This window comes from Sarcophilus harrisii, chromosome 4, assembly GCF_902635505.1.
Source record: "Sarcophilus harrisii chromosome 4, mSarHar1.11, whole genome shotgun sequence".
Lineage (NCBI taxonomy): Eukaryota > Metazoa > Chordata > Mammalia > Dasyuromorphia > Dasyuridae > Sarcophilus > Sarcophilus harrisii.
In genome coordinates, this window is record NC_045429.1 from 348753497 (window position 1) to 348775478 (window position 21982).

Here is a 21982-nt window from a genome sequence, read left to right on the forward strand (position 1 = left end):
AAGATCACCCCCAATCCATTCAAGGCCAGATAGGTTGTTAAAAGAACTCTAGGAAGGGAAATTCCATGACCTCCTTTAGCCTAGTTCCCTTGGGTCTAATGAAGATCAAAACAATGTCCCCTAACATCATGAGATGTTCTTGGAAGCCATAAAAACCATATTTTCAAGAATGCCCCTTCTCCCCACTTTTATTTGACATAGTTCTGAAAGTTTTGGCAATAGAAATGATATGAAAAATAAAGTAAAGGTGTTAAGATAGGTAAAGAGGAGATAAAACTATCCCCATTTGCTGGTGATCAGGTGGTTTATTTAGGAAATCCTAGGAAGTCTGCATGTTTTCAGACTTTTTCAATATTTTGATCAATTTTGCTGATTTTTTTCCTCTTTTCTCATCTCTAAAAATATTATTTGTTATGTGGATTGGCTCTCTGGGAGGGCAAAAAGGAAGTCAGCTGGGGGAAATTTTGGTGAAGTAAAAAAAAAAAAGACATCAATAATAAACTTACTTTAAGAAGAAAATAATAAAACTACATTTAAAAACATTCTATAAGGTGCCTTCATTATTTCTAACAGGGCTCTTCCTTTTCCCCTTTCCTATACCAGTACAATTATTTGAATAAATTGTGCTTGCTTGAAGGACAGAACCCTAGGTGAGGTACTAATGGAGAAAAGGTAGGCAGGAAGGTGGGTTCATCAACCTTCCCATTTCGAACAGTACAAGCCAAAAACCTGAGAAGACAAAGCCCCTGTTGCTACCCATTCTTTAGGAATTCAACAAGAAGACTCTCTGGTCAGCCCCTACCCCATCATTTTCCTTTGCTTCTCCCCTCTATGCCAAGTAAACTTGTCCATGGTGGGGACAACAAGAACATCCTTAGCCTACTCTCCATAATCTAATCCTCTTTATATCTTCCATGGTCCAGTCAAATTGTACTGCTTGATATTTAATACCTAACTTCTGTGCATTCACATCCCCCAGAGTAAACTTGGGATGAGGTAAATTGGAAAGAGAAATCAGCTTGAAGTCGGAACATCTAAGTTTTGAGTCCCAGCTCTAAGATATTGCATATAAGACAATTTGTGAACTTTAGAATGTCATCTATAATATGAATTAGTATTAATATATATTTTGGACCTTAGTTTTTTTCTGTAAAACTGGTAAGGTTGCATTAGGTGACCTCTAAACTCTAAATCTGCAGGGATCCAATGATTTTTCCATTCTTAGGAATCTTGCTTTATTTTTCCTCACAATTTACTCCAGAGGCCACTTTTTTGGTGAATCCTTCCATTATTCATTCACCCCAATCCCCCTAGATATTAGTGTTCTCTCCTTTTCTAAATTACCTCCTATGTACAAGCTGTATCAGTTCAAAGAAATGTAAACACTTTGAGGGCAGGGGCTCCTTTTTGTCTTTGTACTCCTAGTGCCTGGTGCATAATAGATAATGAATGTCTATTAAATTGGAAGCAAAGTGGGGACTTCAGAGAAAACCTCAGAATTTCCTGTCATCAGTCACTAACATTCTCCCTTCCCTAGTAGGAAATTATAACCAATACTGGAACATTTTAGTTTAGCTGAGCAGTGACAAAATCTCTCGTGTTAGATGCTATGGGATCAGTTTAAATAAGTGATTTAATTGGAGTAGAAGTAATAGGGAGAGAGCACCTCAGGTGACTTAAAGGGGGAAGAGTGCCCCTCTAATGATCCCTGTTGTTGGGAATACCCTCTTAATCACCTGAAGCTGACCTGCCTGTTTTGCTACCGATTTTATCCTCTTTCCATTTGGAAGAAGTGATTTTTGTGCTCTAAATATTGACTGTTGAAATGATCACAGTCATTCTGAACTAACGAGCTTTCTCAGCTGAAGCTTGGGGCTTCAGCTATCATATCCAGAATGGCAGAGAGGTTTTGCTTGTCCTATAACACAAGTATCAGGGTACAAGCTTTTCTTTCTTCCTTTCCTCATCATTTGCAATTGAAAAGTTATCCTGATTGACTTTGCAGGTTTCTCCCACCTGTTTCCTATAAAGGTACTAGGTATTCTAGGTATAAATTTGGCCCTTGAACAAGACCTTAGGCAAGCCTTTTGGGTCAATTTAAAGCTTCACTGGCTCCATTGTGCCCTAAAATTGAAAAAAAAAAAAAAAAAAAAAAAGAAATAGGAGCTATCAGTATGTCACCTTCAGGCCTATGTGGCCTCTAGCTTTAGTTTATTCTATCATAAGAAAACAAGTTATAAGAAATATATTGGATTAAAGTCAGCATTACTCACATTATCCTCATTATCAACATTTTTTTTTCTGAATTCCTAATATTTATATTTAATTCTTGGCAAGTAGAAATAAGGCAGAATGATAGCCAGTCTTGGAATTAAGACCTGGGTTGAAGACCTGCCTGTGACCTGGACAATTTACTTAATTTCTCCATTCCCCTAGCAAAGCTCTAAAACTAGAAATCACAGAATAGTCATTAGTCTGTATTGTGTATGTGTGTGTGTGTGTGTGTGTGTGTGTGTGTATTCACTAGGAATTTTCAAAACCGATGAAATCATAGGTATGGACCTCCCCCCAAAATGGAGATGCATAGATATGGATAGATATTTATATATGGTCGATACATCTAATATACAGTGAAAATTGTTCTAAAAAAATTCTAAATCTGAAAACCTGATCCTTTTAAACATACCAACCATAGCACAAAGGATTTGCTGAAAATGTAACAGACATAATTTCTAGAATAACGTAGGTCAATGAGAAAAATCAAATTTGAGTCCAAAAATTTGAACATTGATTTCCCTACTTCCTTTCTAAAATGATTATCACATAAAAGTATTCCTAAACCACACAATTAGTCAACTCCTATTCTAAATATTCTTTTAGATAAAACTAATCCAAATAGCTTTTGATTGGGAATAGACCTAGGAGTCTCTGAATAATGAAGATTGAAATCTGAAACTTCCTTTCCAATCTGTTCCACCCCAAACCTTTCCCAGGAATGCACAAAAAAGATAGTCCAAAGTGTGTAACCCAAAGAACCTAGAAACCTGGGTGCCACAAACCAAGCTAACCGACAAACTAGAGAACCAGGTCTGAAGTCTCTGAGACCTATGGGCTCTCTGCTTTTGCAAGAAATGGTAATTATTCTCCAGTAATCTACCAGAATTCAGACAACTGTGGGGGAAAATTACAGAAGTAAGTGGGCAGTCAGAGGTTCAAAGAATAAGAACTAGAAGGGACTTTAGAAGACATCTAGTCTTAACTTTAAGATGAAGAAAATAGGTGCCAGAGTGACACAGCTAGGAAATGGCAGATTAGACCCCAAATCTTCCAGTACTCTTGAGAAATCTTCTTCCAAAATGAAACTCAAAAGGGATAATAATCTAGAGACTCGGCAAATACACTGGTTGATGACACAAAAATTGGGGAAATGAGAAAAAAGTGATCAGGGAGAATAATTTAAAATCATCTTCCCATATATTTTCAGACCAAAAGATCTAAAAATCTTTTTCTTGGCTTTTTCCACAATGACTTCTGAAGGTTCCAAAGTAAAATACCACAAGCAGACATCACTACAGAATTCCAGGTATCTGGAGCACCCTGAGAATAGCCAAGTTGTCCCAGTCAACAGACAAATCTCTCCAAGGATAGCTGGGGCTCCATTGACACTAAGGATACTCTAAACTACAGGGATGATTATTATGCAATGGTACCCAAGCCAACCCCCAATTGCTAACAAAAACAAAAGCACAAAGAAATCTTCATGGTCCAGTTTTTCTGATTTGATGAAGAAAGGAATAAAACTACATTTTAAAAAGATGAAAACTTTGTTTAAAAGGATTTGCCTATTCTACAAACAATTCCAGAGTAAAAACCATCTTTATTTTATATCTTTTTTACGGAATGGATCATTGGAACATGTAAAGCCAGATCAAAACCATCTTCAGATAAAAGAAAATTGAGGGCAAGACAGTTAAGAAATAAAGCATTGGCATGGGAGTGGATTATTTGCCAATTGTTTTGTGAGTAGGCAATAGCCTAAACCCCTAAAACTACTGGTTTGAAAACTTGCCTGGGTTTACTTTGGAAAGGGCCTTTCCCTAGGCTGTAGAGCAATGGTCCTTCCTTTGGGACACCATAATAATTCTGAGTTGGCAGGCCACACAAACTCCTTTTATTCCCTCCTCCTCCCAACTGGAATACATACATGCTTCCAGAAGTCATGCTTCAAAGTATCTCTCCATCCTAGTAAATTAATGAAGCTTCTGAGGTATTAAGCAATCCATGACATTTGTGACTGGTTAACTTTAATTTGTCAAAATAAATTTGCAATATTTTGCAAGTTAGTAATACAGTGCTGGTATTGACAGGTAAAATCATCTGTGTACATAGAAACTTTCATTTAGGAGCACACCTTAGGAGGGAAATGGATACACAAAAAAAAGCGATCTCAGGCCAAGCAGCGAGCCCTAGAGCGTAACAGGTTGGATGTCAGATTTGAGGATTATCTAATACAACTGTTTAGCTGCCAATCTGATAAAGGGGAGCTCAACTAGGTTACAACCCAAAAGGAAGAACACACACTGCCTTCTCATAGAACACTGTTGCTCGGGCCTTCATTACTCAGCTGAGTCAGTTCTTCAGTAGTAGAAACTCAACTGGGGCGCCAAGATGGAGACAAATTCCATCACACAGCCTGTTCCCTTCTCTGTGCATCCATCCCCCTTCTCTATGTTCTCCACCCTACCCCAACTTTGCCTCTCCCACTCCCCCAAAAAGACACAATGTGGTTTTATTATTGCCGACAAGCTTCTTAAGTGAATAAAGAGTGCATACGAAATAGCATTTTAACTGAAGTCATACAATGAAGTCTCACTCCTGTTTATTATACAAAGAGTTGATAAAACAATCATTTCTAGTAAATATCTTCACTTTAAAGAACTAATACTCTTAGGGTTCAAATGACCACAATCTAGCCCAGGGGGGGCCCAACCCTTTCCCAACTGAGGACTGCTATCTGGGGCCACTCTCAAGGAAGCCAAAGGCTTCATGAATTTTAAGAGGCTTTTCCTGCTTCCCTCCCCAAACCTCTTTTCTTGGGGGAGACCTGCCCATAAAGTTGACATATCCCAGCAGGCAGAGCCAGAACCTAGCTGCTGGACTGCATGCTAGGACTTGAGCTTCTTCCCCAGGTGTGGCCATTGGGCAGCCCATTCCAGACCTCAGCAGGGCTGGACATGGGCCTTCCCTGCTCTAGTCCTCCCAGTAGTCCACACATAATGCTCTACATATTAAAAACAAACAGATCTTTGAACTGTAGATAAGAACAGTTGTAACAAAGTCATAGCTACATATTTTTCTCTACATTTTGTTTATTGAGACAAACTAATTAAAAAGGCACAAACATAGGGCATATGTTTACATGGACATTATAACAAACATATACATTAAAAGTGTAGGAATGTGTTGCCTTCCTGCTAAACAGAAAGTTCCTAAGCTTTTATATATACAAAAGTTGTACAATTTAATGTCCTAAAGTACAAAAGATCATTTATAAAATTATTTTACACTAAGTTCTATTTATTTTATTTTATTTTTTTTACTATGTAGTTCAACCCCTTAGAACTGTTTTGTATAATGACACAGATACCTGTCCCTGATGTAGGAAGTCTGTCTCAGAAAGCAAGGTATTTTGATGTTTGGACTGACAAAAAGGGGTACAAACGGAAGTCGTCCAGTTTGATAGTCCTGCAAACATTCTGCAAGATTAACACAACTAATTTCCATTTCTCTCAACTGCAAGATTAAAAATAAAAAACAAAACACACACAAATTGCAACTTAAAAAAAGATCGTGTAGAGTCTTGGTTTTGGATTTTCTTTTAAAAAATGTTTTTAAAACATTAATGTGTGGCATGATGGTCTAAAGAGTATCTGCTTTCCTAGCTTTTGGTTTCTACCTTATGTACAGAAAAAACATTCTGCTAAGAAACAAAAAGCACATGTCTCAACGTGTATGATCATTGCAGGGTTTCTGCAGGGAGCTCAGACAGCTGCCTCCCTGAAAACACCAAAGTTGATAAAAGTGTTTTCTTTAATTAAAAAAAAATTAAGGAAAAAAGTGATGATGATGTAAATATTTACAAAAGTCAACAGATCTGCACAACACTTGATTAAGAAAATAGGGAAAGAGAAACTTAAAAAAAAAAAAAAAAAAAAAAAAAAAAAAAAGACACACACTCTGCTTGTCCTGAAGGGGCATACTACCTAGTTAGTGGTTAGAATAAAAACTGTATACAATTTAATATAAGACAAAACTTCTAGTGAGCAACTAACACATCTGTCCCTGTTGCAATATCAACAGGTTCTGATTGGGAGAGAGAGGGGCATATACATCACATCTAAGTGCCTCCAGCGTCTTCCAATTTTAAAGCAATAATTTGTTAAGTATTTCAAAGTACTCCTTGGCTCTTGAATAAGAGTCCCAGAGGTGTAGGTAGGCCAGGAGCCTCCCTGTCCACATACTTTTGTCTCCTCCTCTGTCAGGAGCAGCCTTTCCTTACCAAACACAATTTTGTTTTTGTCTTTTTTTGTTTTTTGTTTTTTTTTTTAAAAAGTCAACTACAATGCTATACTCCATCAGGATTAATATGCTGAGCAATATTTACATCTCCAAATATCAGGTCACAATCCCTATTATATGTTGAAGTTAGAATGATAAATTATCATATGCTTTGCATATCAGAGCTGGTATCACCTTTCCCATAGGGAATGCTGCCTGAAATTAACATATTCCCAAAGGTAAAATGCATATTCTCTGAAATGCATTTTATTATGACAATGTAATGCATTTACTCATAAAAACATTAAACATAGATAATTCTACACTAGCTCTCAATAAGTGGATTTAGAAGTGGCAGGTTAAAAATCAACTGTCCACCCTATTTGGGAAAGGAAGAGTTCTGCTAGTGTTTAAAGAAAAATGATTTCCTAATCAGAATATTCTCTGGGATAAAAATAGTAATGCTACTTTTTGCACATATGTGTTTCATTTCATATATCTGGTTTTCTTTGTGGCATTTCATCTCATCAACTACTATCCGTTTTCAAGGTTGCTGTGAACTAAAGGAAAAATCTGTTTAAAGGGAAGTGGTCCAGTGATCACTTTACCCAACCTACTTTGAAAAATCCCAAATTGGAGAAAAATGCTACTTAAGTCTTTTATTAACTAGTGTAATAATATCTCCCAATTTCTTGGTTTGACTTTTGTTTTAATAAACTAAAAAAATGTTGCTGGTAAATATTTACTTTAACTTTTTTTTTTTTTTTTTTAATAACACTGTTTACCAAGGAGGTGATGTGGGCAAAGCTTGGGGTAAGAAAGGCATGCTCTCTACAGGTCTCATTGCTATATTCAATGGGGCAGCTAATGTCATTGGTGTGGGTAAGTTCATTGGAGATGTGATAGTGACTGGGTGTGCTATATTCACTGGGGCGGTGACTGGGGTGGGGAGGTTGACTGGGGTGGTAAGTGTTAGTGGAGAGGTCATGGATAGTGGACTGGTTATAGTTACAGGGTGCCCTATATTCATCGGGCTGGTTATATTAACTGCACTTGAAACATTTACTGGACTTCTCATGCTCATTGCAGCTGCTACTGTGACTGGGTTTGACATCGTCCCAGAAGACACGGAGGAAGTTATATTGAATGGAGTAGTAAGAGTCACAGGTGTCGTAGCAGCCGTGGAGGTTTGGCACAGGTTAGCAGCTTCTAAAATAAGAAGACAAAAAGGCCTTTAGATTCTCAAAACCATAAATGAAATTAAAAAAAAAAAAATCTTCTGAATCAATTTTAAAAAATTAAAAGCCACAAGTATTTAATATGTTAATATTAACATTTTTTTCAACCAAGAAGTCAATATGACAGAGGTGCCTTCTGAGTACAGGGGAAGGCAGGAACTCCAGAGTACTAATCTTGTTTCTGATACTAACTTCCTTTAGGACTTAGGCAAGTTGTTCAGTCTTTCAGTCTGGGTTTCCCCCCTTGTGGGGGGAGTCAAACTTACCTACCTCACAATGGTGGTGTGAGGATGAGTTAACTTCTGCATGGCACTCTGGGGGGCAGAGGTACCGCAGTAGGGCTAAGTATTCTCACTATCACTTCATGCAGTTCGTCTGAATTCTAAACGCTTTCCTGGGAAGAGCCAACCACCAGCAGACGAGGGGCTGGTTTACACAGAGCTGGGCCGTTGGTTACACAGTATCGTATCGTACAATCAGAAAAATCCTGTCATGAGGCACATTGTAAGTAGTGGAGAGAGTGTGTACATACCGAATGGTACGTACTCTATAGCCTTCTCAAAGGTGAACTGACATTCTGTGAAGGTTTTAAAAAGGCATTATTAGGGACTGATAAGCAAAGCTGTTTCAGTAATTATCTGCTTATTTCAGTCTTAGAAAAATCATTTCTGCTAAATAAATCTGATAACAAGTTTCTTAAGTATGTTAAAACAAAACACTTCACATCACATCTATGCCCCGCCCCCTTTCCCATCCCATTCCCATTGCCTATCTTATATATTAACTTAATAAATTAATCCTTACACAAAATACTTGTACACATTACATGAACCATCAAGCATACCGGAAAAGGGTTAATCAATGGCCCAGACAAGGAGACTATCCAGTGAGGGTCCTTACTCCTGGTCCTTCCCTCATTCCTCTTAAGAGAAAATTTCACTTGGCCCAACCCCCACCCTCATAAAAATCAGCACCACCTGCTGGTTAGCCGGGGTACAGACCTCTTAAGAGGGATATGGGTGGGCTACCAGTGATGTGACTAAAGAAATGAAAAGGAATAGACTGAAGCTAAAATGAATTTGAGACTAAATTTGATGTTTCTATAATTGTTTCTACAAGTGGGGTCATTTAGTGTAGATGCTTCCTCCTTGAAAGAGTTAATAAGCAGCCATTCCCTGGTTAGCTCAATCTGGTCGCACAAATTCTCTAAAAACTTTACTAAATTCTTTGCTTTAACATTAGCCCCAACATTTAAAGGGACACCAGGAATTTAGTTTAATCTCTAAACTAATCAAGGTTTCCCTACTCTCTCAAATGTTACAAAGCTGAACATGGATACAGAGTTTCTGATATCTAATGGCAGTGTGCAATGAAAGGGAACACAGTAACATTTTGTTTCATGAGGGTCAAAGGATGAGCCTAAACAGTTATTATACAAGCAAAGTGAAATACAATATCTAACAGAAGATAGGGTAGTAACATGCCTAATTATGATGTATTCTCTGATATTGCCATCTACTTTTCAGGGTCTTTATTTCTTAAGTCTGACAATGTTCCTTTAATATGACTTGATTAGCATTTATGACTCCTTGACCTCTAAATAAAATATAATTTCAATATGCTTAAAATTACTTGTATTAATTATCATAGTAAATATGCCTCCCCTTCCCCAACTATCTATTCACTATCACTAGCAATTTGTCAAAACAATGACAAATAATTACATTTGGAAGACAGGAACAAGCAGCTCTTGAGGAAGGCCTGTCTGGAATGCTGCATTCTTTTCTCCAATTGCCATTGGATGTATGAAAAAGGATGCTATTCCCATTATCTTTAGTAAAATCATTAGATATTTAGAAGGGATCTGAGGGAAGGGAGAGCAGCCACCTCCACAAAAGCAAAAGATGGAAGAAACTATAGGACATAAGACACTGCAGTGGAACAACATATGCAGGAGATTTCTAACAAATTAAAAATAATAGGGACTGAAGGAAAGGCTGTAAGAAGAATTTCTAAATCCACAGGATGAGGGGAAATATGTCAGAAACTGGAGCTATGCTAACAAATATGCTTATCTAAAGTAGCACCATGATAGACCAGAAGTCAAAGTTGTGGTCAGTGAGTGGAACAACTATAAATGAGCAATTGGTATTAAGTGATTTTTTTAACATGGTATACACAAAAGTAAAAGCAAATGATTCTCAATTTTTCATCAATAACAATAAACTTTTGAATTGAGGGATACTTTATGCTGATCCTATATTCCACTGAATAATGACATTTAAGTCAAAACCATGAAGAGGAAAGAAATCAGCACTGTGGTTGATAGGGGGAAGAGGAGAAGAGATGCAGAGAGGCCAGAACAGGAAGGGATGTAGTGAAAAGATGGGACATAAAGGAAATTATCCAACAACTGCTAAAGGCACAAAAGTGATATGTCATCCAACACTAAAAATGAGAATTTTTTTTTTTTTTTGAAAGAAAAAGGTAGACAAAAATGCAAGGATGTCAATGGCAAATTCAGTGTTAGATAACAACAAAGGAAGACTAATGGCATCCATCTAAGAAACAAATTTGTCTCCAAATATATGACAAAGACCAACCAAAAACACTCAGGAAGATATACAAAGACTTCAATTTTCCAATAAGAAAAAAAATTATTCAGATACCTCATTGTCAAAAATAAAACTTTACCAGATTTTTTTCTGCATAGGATGTTTTACAATCCACACATTTAACACCCTTCACTCTAATAGTCTCTTACATTGATTTTTTGACATACTAAATTAAAACATTTCTTGGTGTACATATAAAATGCCATTAACCTACTCTTACCTTTCTTCCTTGCCTTGACAGCTTCTTCCCACAATCTCAGTGTCTCTACCTGCTTTCCTGGCCAGCTGGTCACATGCTGCTGCTGCTGCTGTTGCTTCTGGTTGCTGGTCTCTTCATTCATGCATGCTACTCCAATCAAATACAAATACAAAACATAAAATTCACCTTGAAAAGCTTTGTTTTACTTCAAAATTTCGAGATACTCTTGGATACTGATCACCACTTATATTACTCTTCTTGATATTTGCAGTTTGTTCATCTAGCTTCCTCCAAAGCTCATCTCTTTCATGCCTAATGACCACATCAGTTAAAAGATAAGAAATGCACAAAACAGGGGAGCAGGGGCACTGAAGAAACCCAGACCAAATATCCTAAAAAGCTCTTCACTATTTCAAATACTGATTAATGTCTTTTAAAGGGAATTTAATGTACAATTGTTGGGAGTAATCAATCTTTTTCAAAATGCTTTTCTTGACCACAATGAAGCACATTAAAAATTAAACTTTAAAATGTCCTCATAAAGTTAAAAATATTTAGTTTGATTTATTCATTCTGTTTATATTTGAAAATAAGTTGAGTTAGTCAAATTTAATACAGGTGAAGTATTTCATTCATTTTTAGTTATCTATCTTTTGAGGATTTGTTGTTTCTGTATCTCAAATGTAAAGCAAAATCAAGAAAGTTCTATTTCAAATGACTACAGAGATCTTAAAAAAAAAAACCCTGTATAAATGCAAAATTATTTAGTAGCAGCAGCAGCAAGCAACATCATCAATAATCGGTACATGGGAAACAGTCAATCCCCAACTTTAGACCTGACAAGTAAATTAGTTTCATTTTTCTTCAGCTGAGTAAGAAATTCCATTTCTTTACTAGTTTGAGACTGAAAATGGTTTTGTCATAACTTTTCAACTCTGCCAAACTTGACCTAGAGGTGTGAGAGTTCAGTTCCTATTACAATCTCTCCTGGTAATCCAGCTCTGCTTGCCTGCCCACATGCACTGTAGGGAAAGGGAGAGGGAGAAAGGGAGAGAAGAGAGACAGAGACAGAGACAGACAGACAGACAGACAGAGAAAGAAGGAGAAGGAGAAAAAGGGGGAGAGACTGACTTTCAGTTCTTCAGGGAGATAAAATTTTTGAGTTCAATGAGAAAACATTATTTTAACAAAGAAAAAAAGTACATCTCCAAAAAACTTAGTTTACTCTTAAGATTATTTTTAAGAATGTGACCTTAATGAAATTAGTGATCAATAGTATATTGGAAATTCTTTTACTCTAAAACAATCATCACAATTAAGGATAAGCAGCAAAACAACAGTCATTTTCTGCTCCCTGAGTTTTAAAACATTAGAACTTTTCATTCCAATTCCTAGGAAAAATTATTCATTGGAAAAGAATGGTCAGACAATTATGTTATTTCTAACATGGGCATACATAGCAAATGAAGCTTGCAAATCAATGTGGACAAACATCAGATCTGAAAATAATGGAGCTCCTGAGCTAGTGTTTGTGTATAGGTTGGAAACATCTAACACTATTATGATCTTCTTCTGAGGCACCCTGGGAGGTTTCAGTAAAAAGCAAAAATACCAAAGTTGACCAAGAATATGGAACTCAAACCATGATATGAACATCTTTGGTACATTATTTTTTTTAAAAGCAGTTTAAAAAAAAAAAAAAATATATATATATAGCATAAAAAAGTTTCACCTACTTTTATTGATGCCTTGTTTACATGTATTACAGTTGATACTTTGGCTCTGCCCATGTGTCTTTAAGTGGCTGGTGATATACGCTGCACTCAGAAGTTTACCACAGATATTACAAGATACCTTTCCTTCATGGCGAACCATATGTGTCCGCAGTCTGTCTTTGGTGGCAAAGGCAGCAGTGCATGTCTGCATGAGGGAGGAAAACTTTTTTTAAATATAGACTATCCTGTTCCACTCATTTTGAAGCACGCTGTACTATCTATGTGTCACTATGCCAACATTACTTAGAATTATTAAGTTTGCCTATTTGTGTCTTAAAATGGTGATTTGTAATCTTTCATGAACATCAGCCCCTTCTATTTTGAGGAAAAATTTATTCTTTTGGATTTTTCTTTGAATTCATGTAATTTGTACTTTTTCCAACCTGTTTGTAGTGACTAATCAATTTGACTAGTCAATCACATAAGTTAAAGACTTTCAGCAACAAACTAGAATAACTAAAGCTTTAAAAATCCTTTGTTTTAGCTTTCAGTATTTAATTTTCTTTGTTACAATTTTTTTATGTTACCAAAAATCATTTGCTAACTATCATCAACCTCTTCTAATAGTCCAAAGGAATTTGTTTTAAAACCTGGTAAGAGTTAGTGATAAAAATCTGGAGAAAACTTAAGTTATTTCCTCACAAATCTTAATTACCAATCTAGAAATTTATTTTAAATCTTCTTTCATCCTTCTTATCCAAATACAAACTGATCTTTGTAAGAATAAGGAATTTTTCTACTAATAAAAATGGTATTTTCAAAGTAGAGGGACAACTGCTTGACAAAGGTAAAATATTTCCATTTTTAAAGGTCTTACAACACAGAAATAGAAACTATCATTTTTTAAAAGTTAAACTAGCATTTAAATGGACCACATTATCTCTAAGTTGGTAATTTCCAGATCATTCAGCATCTGAGAAATGTGATTAGCTTATACTTTCTAGATCATGTGAATTAAGTGATATATTAAGGATAAGTCATTTTAACTCTTACTTGGCATTTGAAGGGTCTCTCTGTTGAATGGACATGTTTTACGTGACAGCTTAAGTGGTCCGGTCTGTGAAAAAGAAAGATACGAAATGTAATGGAACACATAGATGGCACCCATCATGATATTTATATTCCTTTTGCCTTTGTAGAGGAGAGGGAAGAGGAGTAGTATCTATAGTTTAAAGGAAGTGATAGCATTAATGACCCTTTTCCTTTCACAAATAAAATAAAAACTTTCCCTATTTACCTGTGAAGACTATCTCTTCTCCAACACCAAATTACTCTAAACCTTAACCCATATGGTTAAAATACAGCCAAAATTATAGCCCTAATAACCTGTGATTGGAAGGATATAGCTATACTATAGGTTTTTTAAAGATTTTTTAAAAGGAGGACCATAAGATTTAGAATTGGAATGGGGCCTTAAAAGTTCACCTTATCCAAGAAAAGCTAATGAAAGTCTCAGCACTCAGACAGGAGAAAAGAAATATTTTCCCAAGTACCTTATTGTAAGTTAGAAAAGCTCCCCCTCCTCTGGAGGAATTCTTCCTTAATCTGTACAGTCTGTAGCTCCTATACCAAGACATTCAATTGTCATGGCAATATATGCCTTTATACTAAATCCCGGACTGAATCTACCAGGGCATTTCCTAAACAAAGTAAGGTATTGACCACCATTCAACTGAACTAAATTGGAACCAGTTAGCATCAGTACCTATTACCAGTTTCATATGGTATTCCAAGTTTTGCCCAACCACCTCTTCCCCCATCTTCAAGGAGACAAAAATGAAGTTCACTGAGAACATAGGTTTAAAAAGGAAAAAAACCCAGTACCTCGAGAAGCCTTTCCCACAAACACTGCAAGTATATGGTTTGGTGATGCCTCCTTCATGAGACCTCACATGGTAAGTCATCCGATCCTTCCTCTTGAAGCGCTGATTGCAAATAGGACATTCAAAAGGCTTCTCATCTGAATGAGACAGCTTGTGCCGGTTAAGGTGGTAGACATCTCGGAAGGCCTTCCCACACATCTCACAAGCATGGTTCTTCTTGACTGGCTTACTGGGCTTCTTGACTGTCTGTGTCACTGGCATAACAGTGGAACTGGCACTGCTGCTAGGGTTAGTGCCAGAGGAAGATGTAGTAACTGTTGACAAGATGCCTGCAATGGTTGAGACCAACGAAGTTCGGCTGTTGTCTCCGGCGATAGTGGAGATAAGGGGTACCACTGTGGTAGGGGTTTTCTTTGACCGTGACACTAACTTTATCCCAGTGTGGCAGGATTCATGGCGTCTCAGGTGGTAGCTGTCCCTGAAAGCTTTACTGCAGTAAGTGCACACAAAGGAGGTTTTAGGTTTTTCTTTTTTAATCCCAATGGCATCCTTTAATGTTTCTGGTGGTGCCTGAGGTTTCTGAGTTATTGGTAATGGAAGCAACGGCTTCTGATCAGGGGGCTCCACAGCAGAGCTCAGGAGAGGCAGCAAGCTGTTCTGTGCTGCCTGCTGTTGGTGATGGGAGGCTTCATGGGCCTAAAACCAAACATTTACACTTAAGAAACACAACCACTCACAACAGCCTTCAAAATTCAACATGCTCCAGACAACACAAACCCAAGGAAACAAATGGAAGACCTTGAAAACATACTTGCTGTAACAGGGGTTAAACAAACCTGAGTAACTCAGAAACCCCCAGCACATAACATTCAAATAACCAAACAGTACACAAACTTTTGCCACTCCTTCAATAAAGTTGCTCTCACTTTTAAACAGCTGATTCAACTATCAAACTACCTTAATTCAGAAGGGAAGCACTAGCTGATAAAGTCCCTTTGCATTATTATGTCAGTACTAAAAAGTCATATTTATATAATTTATCCAAAAAATTACACTACAAATATGTACTTAGCTCCTCACTGCAATATAAAACACAGCAAAAGTATACACTTGTGAATTCAATAGGAGGGGAAAGACTCATGTCTCCTCCTTTCTCACCAGAAAATCTTTAGTGATTAAGCAAAAGGGATATTACTGCTAAGTGATGAATGGAATCTAGTGTTCTAAGCAGTATATTAGCTGTAAGTTTACTTTTTAAATTTGCCCTTAACCGTACCAGAGACTGTGTTGAAATTAAACTGTTTTTGTACAACCTGTGGGGTATCTGTCAGGAGATTCCACAGCAAAGTACTTCTAACTATTATATAATTCATCTGATGCTAGATAAGTCCATTTCCCAAAACTGGTTGTCTCTAAGCCACTGCATTGTCAAAGACAGCTTAAAGAAAATACCCTAAAAACTTTAAATTTCTCCTTTAAGTCTGTATTTCTCCAGAAGTTCTTGTTTTTGTTAAAATATCAGGCAGGTGCTTTGTTTTAATGTGTATTTCTCTCCATCCCATTATCCCAAAAAACAACCTTCCATAAAAACTAAGGAATTATTAATAGGCTGCCTAGAAATTTCCATCAGTCATAAAACCCAATTTTCTCCTTTACATCAGCTTGTTGATATTTGTGTTATTACCCTGGTTTTGATTCTACCAAGATTCATATTATCTCCATGATAACAAACACTTTAAGGTTTGATGGCCTACTTCCTGAAAGTTCTCCAATAATTTTTTTTTCAAAAATTATCTGAGGCTGGGTCAATGGTCCCAAACCCTAAAATTTAGTTTTCCACATTCCTAGGAGGACATAAGCAACCAGAGTTAAAAACCCTAAAAAGTTTGAGTGCAGTATCCTAGGCCTTTTCACACAGCTTGAGTTTAGAAACTTATTTATCCTTCTCTCACACTACAATCACAAATCCTGCAATCATTTAGCTAGCCTCCTTCAGGATAGAAAAACAAAGACATGTAATCACACATTCATATGCATGCATACAATTTCTCCCCAACGGATAAGAATATCCATTCTCCCAGTTTATTTGATGAGTGCCAAAGCTAAACTTAAAATCAGTGTCCCCTGTGACCACACAGTGTGATTATCCACAGATTTAATTTCAATTAGCAGGTTTAGTACCTTTGACTTCACCTCCCTCTGAGTCCTGGGAAGCTCTCAGAAACTTTGTATGTACTTCAGTTCAGGGCATCTCTGGACTTAAGTGTTCGTACTGAGACACAGCGTACTTTTTTTTAATGGAGTTTCTCTTGGTCTCTATATGAGATTTAAGAATCTCATTGGGTGACATTGAAGCCTAAAGAGATCTGTTGTCTAATCCTGCCCTTTTTCCAATCAGATTCTAATATTCCCAAATTTGTGTACAGTATACAAATAGTTAATATTTGAAGATTGGTCAAGATACACAATTTCAAAGCCATCTGTGACAGATCAGATAGGAGAGAATGCAAATTTTTTGGACAAGGTTCAGACAGTTTAAAGGCATTTTTCAATAGTAAATAACCATTAAGATGGCTGAGCACTAAAAGCACTTAGTACTATTTCATCAATATAGATATCCACGTAAATACTTTCACAGAACTGCTGAAGCTCACTTTCATAAGGGTCCTAAGAGTTCCCTTGGATCCACATTTCTTAGATGAAATTATCACGAATAACCCCACTATTGAAGGAATCACTCCTTGATTCCTAAGAAAGAACTAGCATCCCCAAATATCTATATGAGAGATAGGGACAGATTAAATCAACAATTGCTGCCTGATTCTGGTATGGTACACTTAAAAAAATCCCATCTGCAGAGCAGGATTTTATTTTTCTAGGATCATCATCAAATCAAAGTTTTAGGTTTTTATTTGATTAGGGATCATCATCAAATCAAAGTTTTAATTTTTTTCTATCCCATTCAACTGTGGTGTTTTTAACCCCTGCTTGAGCTTTCCTTGTCTCCAGTTGGCAAGAAACAAAACAAAAATGTTATTTCATCACTCAGGGTGGTAGGATATGGCACCATGAAATCTCTAGTGCCAGAGGGTAAAAGATTTTGTACAGAAACAAATTAGCATCAGTGAGTCATATCTTGAATGTCCTGTTAGGAGAATCATCCATCAAACATTTTAACAACCATGGCTTTCACTTTCTACTTTGTATCTAGAAAGTAAGCAGGTGTTAAATTGTTTTAAAATATAAATGCGATAAGATACTAATGGAAACAATGTAATTACTCCTTCATTTCCTCAATGGAAATCATTTAAAATATAAACAGAGTAGACCTATTCAATATCTTTCAATAGAAATTCCTGGAATATTTTTTATATCCAGTCAATAATTTCTCTCCAAATCTACATAAAATTAGTTTTCTCATAATTTAATGAAAACTATATGAACAGCCAACTTTTGGACCAAAGTTTTACTTCTCACATCTGTCTATAAGGCAGATGGAGCCATTTGCTTAAAAAAAAAAAAATCACATAAAATCTATCAATAAACAGTTAATCAATGATATCTTACATGAAACTTATCCAAGGACAGTGAAATTTAAAATTGCTATGTAGCGATTAAACTCAAGTATTAATAATTAATTATTTCCCTTAAAATACAAAGTACTTCTTCCCCCACACAATCGCTAGGTTTATGTGGTAATCTCCATCATTTATCATATCAAAATTACTCCAGAGGCCTATTAAACACATTTTTAGTGAATGTCTGAAACGTTTTTCTAGAGAAGATATCTGTCATTTTTATTATCACCTGGACATTAAACAATTACATATTATTTCTTCTCTAACAAACACTCCCTATATATTTTTAAAATGTATATAACACATAACTACCAAACTCACCAAAATGCAATAAAATAAAAACATCAGATTGGGGAGACAAAGAATTTCAGGAGTCCCATAATTTTGAAAACTTCAGTTTCAAGAAGTCTGTGTTTATAAAGGCCAAGAACAAACAAAACCCCAATCCCAAACTACCCACAAAACACAGCTTTGCAGGTATCAAATACTTTACTTTAAAAAAAAAAAAAAAAAAAAAAAAAAAAGACTGGGTAAATGTGTTGGATTCTCCAGCTCTCAAATCAAGACCACTGAAGTAGGTAAAGTGGTTTAAAGAATACATTTATTAAAAATTCTATATCCGTTCCTGGTTAACTCCAGTAAAAGGGCTCAAGAGCTTTAAGAGTCTGGGGTTTCACGAAGTTATTCAAAGAAGGAAAATAACAGAGAAGTGGGAGGAACGCACTTTAAAGTGATGAGTTTCCTGCCCTCTTTCTGTTCCGAAGTTTCCCAGTGAGCTCATCAGAACTGCCCACTAAACGCTTCGTTTGTGAATTGGAATGAAACAGAAAAGTAAATAAATAAAAATCCATCCCAGGGCACATAAACGGGGCCATCATCTCGGGTCCCCAACGAAAAGCATCATTCCTCCCTCTTTCCCCTCCCCCCTCCACCAAAGTAAACCCAGTTAATAAATCGGCCATACAAATGACTTTCACGGTTTCTTGCGGAAAGCGGGTGGCTTCGGGAAAGAAAGAGAAGAAAAACACCCCAAGGGGTGACTCATCTGGGGGCTTTGCAAGCGGGATCTTTCCCAGTCTCCTTCCCTTTCTTTCTCTGGCGCTACCCCGGGTCAAAGGAAATGTGCGCGGTCAGAGACAAGGGCTCCAGTACGAGTGGAGGGGTAGCTTTCCTCTAGGACCCTGGCCCCCCTCCTTCAGTTCCCGGGGGGGGGGAATTCTCCAGACTGAATTGGGGGGCTGATAAGGATGCGGGAGAGGAAGGGGTGACAGCTGCGGTGAAGTCCCAGCGCAAAGGCTTTTGTAAAAGGACAATTTCAAATCCAGTCGATAAGTTCAGAGACACAGACACTGACCAGAGCAAACCCCTCCAACTGGACAAGTCCCAGGAGGGAAGAGAACAGGGGGTGCCAGGGGGCCCGGGAACACTCCCTACACACTCAGGGATGGCCTGCGGCGAGGGGGATAGCAACAAAAAGAGGGAGCACAGAGGAAAGAGAAAGGAGAGCAGGCAAGAGAGGGGGGAAGAGAAAAGAGGGGCCGAGAAACTTGAGCGGGATGAGGGACTGGGGGGGGGCACTCAGTCCCTACTCCCCCCAGGTCCTGGGGCGCTATGATCGCGCGCCCTCCCCTTCTCTAGGGCAGCCGCCGGGCTGGCGGACGGGTGACAGCGGGCCGACCTCCTCCCTTCCCCTTCCGAGCGGGAGGGGAAGGGGGTGAGTGCCCGCGGGAGGCCCGGGGGTCACCCCCAGGCCGCGGGGGGCCCCCTCCCAGTCGGGGCACACGCACACACACCCTCGCACCCCAGGAGGCCGCCTCTTCACACCTCGGTCGCCCCGCGGCTCTGGGGCGGGCTGGCGGAAAAACAAAGGGGGATTAGGGAGGCCGGGGCTCGGCCCGACTGGGGCTGGGGCGCAGAGCCGGCAGGCAAGCAGGCAGGCAGGCAGGCAGGCAGGCAGGCAGGCAAGCGGGCGGGCGGGCGGGCGGGGAGGAGGGAGGAGGAGCGCCCGCCCGCGCCTGCCGGGGTCTCTGCGCCCCCTGCCTCGGGGCCCTCTAGTACCTGGAACAGGAACGCGGTCCAGTTGGCCTCCATGGCGGCAGCGGCGGCGGCGGCCGAGCCCCCTCCTCCCCGCTCCCCCCCGCTCGGGGAGCCTCCTCAGCCGGAGGAGGCGACAACAAAGCGGCGGCGGCGGCGGCGGCGGCGGCAGCGGCGGCTCCTCAACATGGCAGCGCCGAGCGCGGCCACTTCCGGTAACCTCCGGGACGCACCACCGCGGCGGCGAGCGCGGGCGGAGGGAGCCCCGGGTGCTGCCCCCGGCCCCCGCTGCCCTGCCCGCGCCCCCCCGCCGCCCGCACGCCCGAGAGGGGCGCCCTGGAGGGCTGCCGGTTGGGGGGTCGGGCCCTCGGCGGGGGGGCTGGGGTGGGGCCGGGGGCGGGGAGGCGCCGCGGCGTCCCCCCCCGCGGGGGTGTGGGATGCTGCGGTCCGCGGCTCAGGCAGCTGGAGCAGGGGGAGGCTCAGGAGAGAAGATGGAGGACGCCAGGGTCTAGCGCTGCCCCGCGGGGCGCAGGCCAGACGGCCGCCGGTTCCCAGCCGCAGACTCGGCGCGTAGCGCTTTCCCTCCCCGCGCCGCGCCCCCCTCCGCCCTAACCCTCGGCGGAAGCGGAGTTCGGGCCCCCGGCGCCGGCGGCGACTCAGCCCGGAGGCGCTCCCGCCCGCCCTCACCCCCGCCCCCAACTGAGGAAACCCCCTGGCCCTGGGGGCGCCCGGGGCCCCAGCCGTCCGGGAGCGCTGACACGCGCAGACACGCCCGCGCGCCCGAGGCTGAAGCCGCAGCCTAAGCCGCCCGAGGCCTGGGTGAGGGAGGCTAAGTGGCGCGCCGCTCTGTGCGGAGCCTCTCTGAGTTGGGGAAAGATGCTGGGCTTCCCGCGCCCCCGGCTTCCCTCCACTTTGGGAGTGAAGGCTACACTTAGGGCACAGGGGTCAGGGCCCGCCACTCTTCCGCCACCCCCGAGTTGGTTGCAGAAATATTCCTAAACTTTTCTGCCCACTCATCCCATCCTGGAGGTGACATTCTACCCTCAGCACCACCACTCCTCCAAAAATAAAAATAAAAGGGTGAGAAGGTGGAATAGGGAAGAGTGAGCCTCAGAGTGCCCTGGGCCCTAGCCTCGGCTAGCTCGCCCTTTCATGCCAGAGCACGGACCCTGGTCAGGTCCTTCAAGTCCTTGAGCACTGGGTGTGTGGGTACTCCCAAGCTGTGCCGTCTCTCGAGCCCGCATATATAGAGGCCCAAGTTGGAGCTTTTAAGATTCGCCTCTGCCCAAAAATAGGAGTATTTTTGAGGATCATTCTCAGCACTTTCTCTTTCTTCAATTACCTGGCGACAAAACTGAGATTAGAGGCAAGGTATTATTGAAAAAGGTCTCGAAGCTCCTGGGGAGAGAGACGAAAGGGCAGGGTGCTTCAGTGATGTTTTAATAAACTAAATAAAGGAAAAATACACTTTTCAAACGGCTACGTTACTGCAAGACCTACATCTTTCATACTAATTGCCTTCTTCATATCTATTACTTCTGGATATATTACCCCAGGCTCCAACTCCATCCTTCCTCCCCCACCTACACACTCGCTGTTGGAGGATTAAATACAGTAGTAGAATATTGCTTTTAGAAATGCCGGGAAATAAAGAAAGTAACAATTTGACAGTCCGTTCTTCCACTTCATCTACCACACAGGTACAACCTTCTTTCTCCTTCCCTCAGTCACCGGAGAAAGGAGGCAGGAAAATGCTGATCTAGTTTCTCATGGAGGAGATTCCCCATTAGGCACTGCCTGCAGCTCTTGGGGATAGATGAGTAGCTTTGGCTGAGAAAATAGACCGCAGCTAGTTTCACTGGGCGCTGCAGGTAATACACAAGGGCAGGCCTGCCAGAGACAAGAGGGGACAGAGAACAATGAGCTATGGGGTAGAGATTCCAACGGTTCCCTCAGCTGAATTCCCTAATTGACCCCCCCCTCCCCATGGCCCCTGTGCACTCGCTATCCCAAGGGTCTCACACTTATAAAATGACTTTTCCCTCCCCCCCTCCCCATTCCTAAAGATGTTCAGGAAACAGAGGCGCTTGTACACAAGGGGAAAACGGAAGAACCAGGGTACAAGCACGAGGAATTAGAATAAGCTCGACCGTAAAGACATT

General features: G+C 40.2%; 1 protein-coding gene across 4 annotated transcripts; it reads right to left on the bottom strand.

Annotated features, from left to right (window-relative positions):
* Positions 1–4282: 4282 nt before the first annotated feature.
* On the bottom strand, positions 4283–20083 carry VEZF1 (vascular endothelial zinc finger 1). Of its 4 annotated transcripts, none has more exons than XM_031966465.1 (7): positions 19845–20083; positions 14210–14904; positions 13379–13442; positions 12347–12530; positions 10632–10757; positions 8329–8373; positions 4283–7767 (listed from the first exon to the last, which is right to left on the bottom strand). In XM_031966465.1, exons 1-7 carry the CDS (start codon positions 19875–19877, stop codon positions 7340–7342), a joined length of 1575 nt encoding a protein of 524 aa, XP_031822325.1. In that variant the 5' UTR covers positions 19878–20083; the 3' UTR covers positions 4283–7339. The 4 variants fall into 4 exon arrangements, with proteins under 4 accessions (XP_031822325.1, XP_031822324.1, XP_031822326.1 ...); XM_031966464.1 differs by having other exon boundaries at positions 12347–12548; XM_031966466.1 differs by lacking the exon at positions 8329–8373 and having other exon boundaries at positions 12347–12548; positions 19845–20081.
* Between the last annotated feature and the right edge of the window lie 1899 nt (positions 20084–21982).